We start from the raw sequence: 8098 nt of genomic DNA on the forward strand, positions 1-8098 counted from the left end.
ACACAGTTACATTCAAGTACTCGTTCAAAATACCTGAGGGATCTAAATGCTAAACTAACAGAGTAATTAGTGTAGAGTTGAAATAAATGGGACTTTTTCGTTAATTCTGCCAAAATTTCCGGACGTCCGGATTTTCAGAAACCACCCCCCTCCCCCTCTCCAGATTTGTCCGAAATTCCAAAACCACCCCCCCCCCCTCCCTACTTGCCGGACGACCTAAGTAGATTAAAACTTCTACTTTATAGGCTCAGCTATGTCATATATTTCGAATGCTAGTCCAGTTATCGCCCTTTTGTAATACCTTGTTGTGACTTGCCTAGTTGAAAATTTTAAATTTAGACAGAATCTTTAACAACCAATAACCACCGTTTATGCCAATCTGTATTATAAAGCAGGAACACAATTGTATTGGTGCCACCAATTTTTCGCCGCATATGGAGACTCGCATTTTCTAGTATCCTAATATAAAGATGTAATGTATTTATGACAAATGTCATAGTAGATAAGTCTTCTTACAGTCTCAAGGACTGACTCGTACAACTTATTATGTACTAGAAAGCCTACAGTGGTAATGTAACAGGGAGGAAGCTAGTAGTATTCTTTGAAAAAAGGTTTAATCGCATCCAAAAATATCCATTCCAACCGAACATATAGCCAATTTAAATGTATAGTAAAACACTTTAACACAAGGTAATTATCACAAAACTGATCAAAATGCCACTTACTTCCAACAATCATTGCACACATAAATACAACAATAATCTTTAGAATTATAGTCAGTGAGCGCTAACACCCAACAAGTCATCTTTTGATGAAAAATCGTTGAAATGGAGATTTGCTATCAAATCATGTGGTGATATCTTTGCATTTGGAATGTATGCTATTTTTGTTCAAAAATAAGTGCAAAGTAACAAATTTTGAGTTTCGAGCAGTAAGTATAACGATTTCATTTTGATAATCTAGATGGTGAAGATTTTGAATAAAATGTCAACACATTTGGTGAAAATTTCAGTAGAATATTATAAAACTGTTACGTAGACGTGGAATCAGCTCATCTTCAAACACGTGCATCTTCTCTTTAGTGAGTAGATAAATCTCAATAGTTTGCTACCATTTATCACCAAAATCTAATTGGTTATTATGAATTACTGAAACTCATGTGTTTGATAGTTGTGTAAGATCATGGAGCTTCTTGATGTATTTGTCAAATCGATTAGCTCCGACACTCATTATAGTCAGCTAACATTGTTTCAGTTATGATGCATTCATTGCGTCTAAATCCTGCAGAGACTGCTTCTTGAACTAGAAAACATATTTTTTCTTTGATTCTTAAATTGTTTGTTATTTATATTACTGGTTATAACCTTAGTTATCATGCTTGCTGGGCGTACAATATTCATATCTGGAGCATCTAGAGGGATTGGTGAGGCTATTGCAGTCAAGTGTGCCCGTGATGGTGCAAATGTTGCAATTGCCGCTAAAACAGCAGAACCACACCCTAAACTTCCTGGGACAATCTATACTGTTGCTGAAAAAATAGAAGCAGCAGGTGGCAAAGCATTGCCTTGTTTGGTAGATATAAGGTTGGTAAATCTTTTTAATTAGACACTGAGCTATTCTAATTTTATAACCCATGCACTTCTTTTAAGCTGTCTTAATTTGTCCATAGAAATTAGAAATGGCTAGATCTCGAGTAAACGTTAACTTGTTGGGCAAGTTGACTCATTCTTACATTATTTTCATCGTCATATACCACTTTTCAGGGATGAGCATGCAGTGAAAAAAGCGGTACAGGAAACAGTTGATAAGTTTGGTGGTATTGACATTTGCATCAACAATGCCAGTGCTATTTCTCTCACCGGAACAGCAGAAACTCCCATGAAAAGGTTAATTTTAAGCATGATATCAATTTTTCTGTTGAAATATTTATTTGTACACTGCATACACTATGCTGTATTTTATAAATGCTAAACTTACTCATGCCTGAACAAAATTAATTATGTTGATCCAACATTATAATATTCATATTAACACTTAGACACTCTTCTAACAGGTTCGATTTAATGATGGGAATCAACACTCGCGGGACCTACGCGGTTACACAAGCCTGCCTTCCGTATCTAAAGAAAAGTACACACGCTCACGTGCTCAATAATGCTCCCCCTCTTAATATGAGTCCTATTTGGTTTAAAAACCATGTTGCCTACACAATGGCTAAGTACGGGATGAGTATGTGTGTTCTTGGTATGGCTGAGGAGTTTAGAGATTACAAAATAGGTAAGATTACTGTGCTCTTTTGTTAGCAAGTTATTAAGTTCGACTCTGTGTACATACTGAATTGTTATTGTTGAGTTGCTCCAGCTCTTGCATTGTTGCACTGTTTCTACTAAGGGATAGTTCACGTATAACATATAAATTATAAGCCATTTTGTGATAGATTACTAATATGCACATTTAACAAGCTTAATTATTTGTAAGACGTGTGCCTAGGTCCTGGGACGTATATCAAGTTAACAGTTTGATTATCTATAGGTGTAAACGCAATATGGCCAGCAACAGCCATAGCAACGGCAGCTGTAGACATGTTGGGTGGAGATGCGATGATGAACTCCTCCAGAACTCCGGCTATCATGGCCGACGCTGCGTATGCTATGTTGTGCCGCGATCCAGCAAAGTTCACTGCTAATTTCTGTATAGATGAGGAGGTACACATTCAACAATCCATCTTATCCATATGTGTTTCTTCCAAACAGAATCGGCATTAACACAGAAATACTTCGTTGATCGTTCATAATGATAACTTTAAAATTTAGAAATAGAATCATACGAAATGATACAATTAAACAATTGATTTCAATCAGATAATGAAAGAAGAAGGAGTGACAGATTTGGATCAATATGCCCATTGTCCAGGAACACCTTTATCACCAGACTTCTTCATTGGTGATAGCTACCCAGTCCCTGACCCTGAAACTGTAAATTACAATTCTTTTTTTCTCAGTTTAGAGTACATTGTTTATAGCTTTAAAAGCTATTCCGGATTTGGAATCATCTCCATTCCGCCACTTAAGTCCTCCAGGCAGTTTCTTTGAAGTTTGCTTTAGGTAATAAGAATCTCTGGTTGTAATTCAAATATTTTCTCAGGGTGTCTCCTTGGGGCAGAAGTCTGCTGGTGGAATAGGAGCAATGATGGACAAATTCAGACCACTCCTAACCCCAGAAGTCATGCATAAAACAAATATTGTTTTTGCGTTGAATTTCGGAGAAGGAGAAAATTGGACCTTCGACATGAAAGATAAAGGTTTTGGTTTAATCTATTTTTCCTTCCTGTAGTATAATTTAGGTATTCATATCACTAAAATCCGTATTTCAGTGGTCGTGATGGCACTGCACGTTCCCGTATTTATCTTGGATAAATTGGTTCCACAAAATGCATAGTAATATTTTAGAACTGCTTTAAAGTCTAACTAATTAGTAGTATAGTTTATTACAATTAAAATCAACGTTGTTTCTTACTAATTGGGCGCCTTCCACAATTAAATCTCCCATTGTGGCCGTTACAATTTCCCCCTTTCCCGACTTCTTTGTTTTATGGTAGCGTTCCTTAATTAGTAATTACCATGGTTAACAAAGAGCTGGCATGTTAGGTAATTAGGTAATTAGCTACCTGGTAAGTTTAGTTGCCCTCCAACTGGAGAGGCCCTCTCTGCGGCACATACTTCACATAGTTTAATAGTGAGTCCGAGTAACAATGTTTTAAACGTGTGATATTTTTTATAATAAGTCAGTTTTATACGACCATTTTAAATTCCTCTTTAATCTTCAAGACTTATAAAAAACCAGACCATCCCTTCTTATATTGTGATGATTAAAACCTGTAATCCGATGTTCGGTAAAATGTTCGAGTTATCGATTATTAATTATACAGACTTGTAACTATTTATTCATAAGAGCTTTCTATTTCTGTTTTGTAAGGTGAGATAGAACACTTGACCTCGAGATCCTTCTTCTGTCACTTGGCCACTCACCACTTACGTCTTTACTTCGGTTAACTAGCTGCCATGATATATTAGTTAGAAATCATGCTAAGGCTAATAAGAACGTTTACTCCCGGCTTAGCTACACGGGTGTGGCTACCCTGTAATTAAAACTTAAGGATATGCAACTCTGATCTTCTCGTCATGACACTACCTCTTAATTGTAATTGGATAATTAATCAACACATCACCCAGGCACCATCTCTAACAACGACGACACTCCAGCTGATGTGACTTTCCAAATGACGGAGGAAGTATTTCTCAAGATAGTCAAGGGAGAGATACAGTCTACAGCCGCCTTCATGTCTGGTCAGATGAAAATATCTGGTAACCTGATGCAGGCTATGCAGTTAGAAGGTCTCTTCAAGCAGATGAGAACGAAGCTTTGAAATGGGTCAAACATCGGACTTATTTGGAAATAAGACAGTTATTGATTTAGCTGTTTCATGTCCTAATGTGATTGGCAGAATGATAGCTGCTTTTAATTAAGATTATAAATATATGTTTATCAAACCGAATCTTACTTGAGGAAAAGGAGTTGATGACCCCTACTCCAGAGTTCAGAGGAATTTGTGATTTGGAATATTTTGCTAAGTAATGTGGGTTAAACACACTTTCTACCCTTATTAAGATTCTGTTTTATAGAATTGAATCACAATTAATAAACTTTAAATGTTTTATGTTTTTGTAGTTTAGCTTAGTTTTTCATTGAAGTATTAATTTATTAAGATTGATGATATTTGCACCTTTTCATGACATCCCCTCTCTATAACAAGCTGTTACCTACAATCTAACAGTAATGAGCATCATTACAGTGTCCTCCTATTTATAATGTTATATAACATTAACAATTAACATTAACATCTATTCAAATAATATCAGTCTATACGTTTAATTTGTGAAACCAATTTATATTTTTAGCGTTTCATTGTAACACTTGTGGTATACAAATTTAAAAGGCCTCTATTCATTGTAGATTCTTCTTAAGAAAATTCCATGAATTTCTAAAAATGATGCTCTTCAAAATTTCTAATATGTGGTTTTTACCTACGTTTCATGAACATGGTATAAGATTGAAGATGAACTTTAGTGACAATTTAAAAACATTTCAGGTAGGTAATAGTATGTCTATCAGTAATGATAATTCAGTAGAGAAAGTAAAACTAGAAGCTATCTCAGATACAAACAGAGAAACTGAGACAACGAATCCGGACACTCACATTACAGACTATCAGTCAGATGATCTTGATAAAAATATAATCAGCAGCGACAAGACAAACAAGAATGTACCAGAAGATATCTCGATCAGTGCTATTTCCCCAGATCCTGTCAGATACAACACTTTACCCTACATTGGGTTCAGAAGTCCCGTTAAAGGGGGAAGGAAAGTGTTAGGAAACATAGTATCAGTAATCATTCTTATCGTCTCAGTCGTCTACACTGTCACATCTATCATTTATTATTCGGACCCTCCAGACCCCATATCAAAAGGTCTCCTTAACGCTCTAAAAGAGATCCTCTGTTTTATTCTCGCTGTCCTGTTAGTGTTTTCTAGGTTCTTTCCTCTAAGAAACAGAGAAAATGTGGTGTTAAAACTAATCGGTAAAAACAGAGAGGCTGTTAGTTTGGTACTGGGAGCAGTGGGTGCCATAGTGCACTTCTATACGCTAATTAGGTGGTACGTTCAAGAGGGCAGAGTGTATGTTTGGTACTCAGATAACGGTCTGACCTACACTCTTAACTGGGACGTTAAGCTCATCATGACCACCGTTCTTGTTGGTTTCATCCTTAACTTTGTTGAGTTTTCTCTCATGTTACTGACAAAAATGCGGCCCAAATACCAGGACCTTAACCCACATCTAACTGTTTTTATTGAACAGCAAAAGTTATTAGAGCGAGATGCTACAGCTTGATTTATTAAGGGACCGTTCACATATTACGTAATCACTTTTAAGCCAATTTTTAACCCCCCCCCCCGGCCCCCCTCCGTAATCAGTTTTACACATAGCTATTGTGTCCAAATTACAATAGCGTAGTCAATTGGAAACCCCTCTCCCCCTCGGCTGATAACGTAATATGCGAACAACCCCTATTACTAAGCTTTGTTTTCATTGCATGTTTTATATGGTTTGTTTATCTTTATAGTAGTTATTGATTTAGGGTTTGAATATATAGTATGTGTTGCAGTAGCAGGAATTTGTCCAACTCTAAAGTGGTGTCAAGAGACAACAATATTTATTCAATTATTTCACAAATTTCGGGACCGAAAGTTAGATGTCAAATTTCTACTTTCTGTTTCATTCTGTTAAGAGAACTAATTATTTTGCATGTAATATATGTAAATAAATACTGTTAATATTATTGTACTTGCTTTGATATTGATATGTTATCTGCAATTTCTTGGACACTTGGAGTTTTACTTATCATTTTGACTACTAGTTGGTCCCTGAAACGTTTTCATGCAAGCGACAGATTTTCCCAAATGTAGGCAACAACTTTTTGATAATGACTCCTTAGGGTGGTCAAATTTCAAAATAACTTAACAAAAACCAGATTTTGTATCACTCATGTTTTTCCCTTCAAGCGTAAATTCGCATTTTCTTTGATAATCGATTATAAAATATTCTAGACACCCATAGTAAAAGGCGAGTTTTAATTAAATAAGACGGAGTACCATAATATCTTATTTATTACCCAGGTTAAGTAAAGGATCTTAACTTGCCAGACTTAATTTAACTCTGTATATCAAATGAACAACTACAGATTCACGAATGTCTGATACAAGCGCAGTCGAGGAAGCAATAACTCATGAAGAGAACAAATTCTCGTTCAACGATCCAGAAGTTTCTCGAAACCCCGCCTTTTTAGAGTACTCAATAACAGACAATGTTCTGGACATGCTGCACACGTTCTGTCCGCCCGCCATGAGGGGGCGAGGTGTGGCTGGAGCCCTGGTGAAAGTGGGGCTGAAACACGCTGCTTCAAGGAACCTTAAAGTGAAACTTACCTGCTGGTACACTGCTGACTTTGTGAAAAAGTACGGAACTTTTGGAAGCAAGATAGCCCCGTGAGAAGGGGAATTGGTTTACTTCAGTCATTGTAGCATGGTATTACATTGTGTACACTTAGTGGCTGAGCCAGCATGGTATTCCGCATGGGGTTATGAAATATCTAAAGAAATAAAGAAAGAAAGATATAAAGGTGTGCTCCGTTGCTAATTAGTAATTGAGTCTTGAGACCCCATTACAGTTCAATTAAGCTACGAAAGAACATATTAACAGGACATCCAACACTCTTAAATTGCGGGCGTTCTATTTTAATGAGACAAGTTCATTATTATAACACGATGTATTACACTGCTTTTACGTGCTCTAATAATAGCGAGCTTAGTTCTTTTGTTCCACCTCATGTAGTTAAATCATTAACTAACGACACATTCCTAGTAAATGAGAGTCACTCCAATCACGTTTTGGACATTTCACATCGAACTTTAAGTCGTCATTAGATCACCTCGACTTTCTGGAGAGGGTATTATATTCTGTTACATTAAAACCATTGTTTTAGCAGCATGATACGGTGATTACACTTCCTCCTGACTGATGCTTTGTTCTCCTCTACCGTTATGACAGTTGACACACCGCTTTATGTAGACCGTTTTGTACTTCGTTTTCTGTATACTGACTAGTTTACGTTATGTATTCAGATAGAATGTTATTTTTATTTCAGATATTGTGTGCTCGAAACTAAATGAGTTATTGGATGTTACATTATAACGTGATCACAACTTGTTTTATTCTGAGTGCGAATTTGCTATTTTGTATTTTATGTAGTGCTTCACATTAATTTTACTAGCAGCGCAGTGCCTGCCTTACGGTCTGAGGACTGTACCGTAGTATATAATTTCAACAAATATTAGGTACACTGTGGACTGTAAGACGTATGCCTTCTCTTCGAATTTTAAACACATCAATATTTACAGGTAGATTGACATACAACATCATTTTAAACTCGAATCATCAAATTCCTGGAATAAATTTCAAGTAACTTTCAAATTCAGACAA

At 36.2% G+C, this 8098-nt stretch overlaps 1 protein-coding gene across 1 annotated transcript; it reads left to right on the forward strand.

Moving 5' to 3' along the window:
* The first annotated feature begins 446 nt into the window (after positions 1-446).
* Positions 447-4699, forward strand: LOC134815185 (hydroxysteroid dehydrogenase-like protein 2). The gene is made up of 7 exons (XM_063823697.1): positions 447-1583; positions 1764-1886; positions 2054-2277; positions 2533-2705; positions 2862-2975; positions 3145-3301; positions 4233-4699. Exons 1-7 carry the CDS (start codon positions 1375-1377, stop codon positions 4424-4426), a joined length of 1194 nt encoding a protein of 397 aa, XP_063679767.1. The 5' UTR covers positions 447-1374; the 3' UTR covers positions 4427-4699.
* The last annotated feature ends 3399 nt before the right edge of the window (positions 4700-8098 follow it).

This window comes from Bolinopsis microptera, chromosome 5 (genome assembly GCF_026151205.1).
Source record: "Bolinopsis microptera isolate Bmic1 chromosome 5, MBARI_Bmic_1.0, whole genome shotgun sequence".
Taxonomy (NCBI): Eukaryota; Metazoa; Ctenophora; class Tentaculata; order Lobata; family Bolinopsidae; genus Bolinopsis; species Bolinopsis microptera.

Bases quoted from the DNA above. Each gene is read 5' to 3' on its own strand.
- LOC134815185 (XM_063823697.1), top strand. From the start codon at position 1,375: ATGCTTGCTGGGCGTACAATATTCATATCTGGAGCATCTAGAGGGATT. The intron at 1,887-2,053 runs GTTAATTTTAAG...CTCTTCTAACAG, and splicing joins GCAGAAACTCCCATGAAAAG to GTTCGATTTAATGATGGGAA. The intron at 2,706-2,861 runs GTACACATTCAA...GATTTCAATCAG, and splicing joins ATTTCTGTATAGATGAGGAG to ATAATGAAAGAAGAAGGAGT.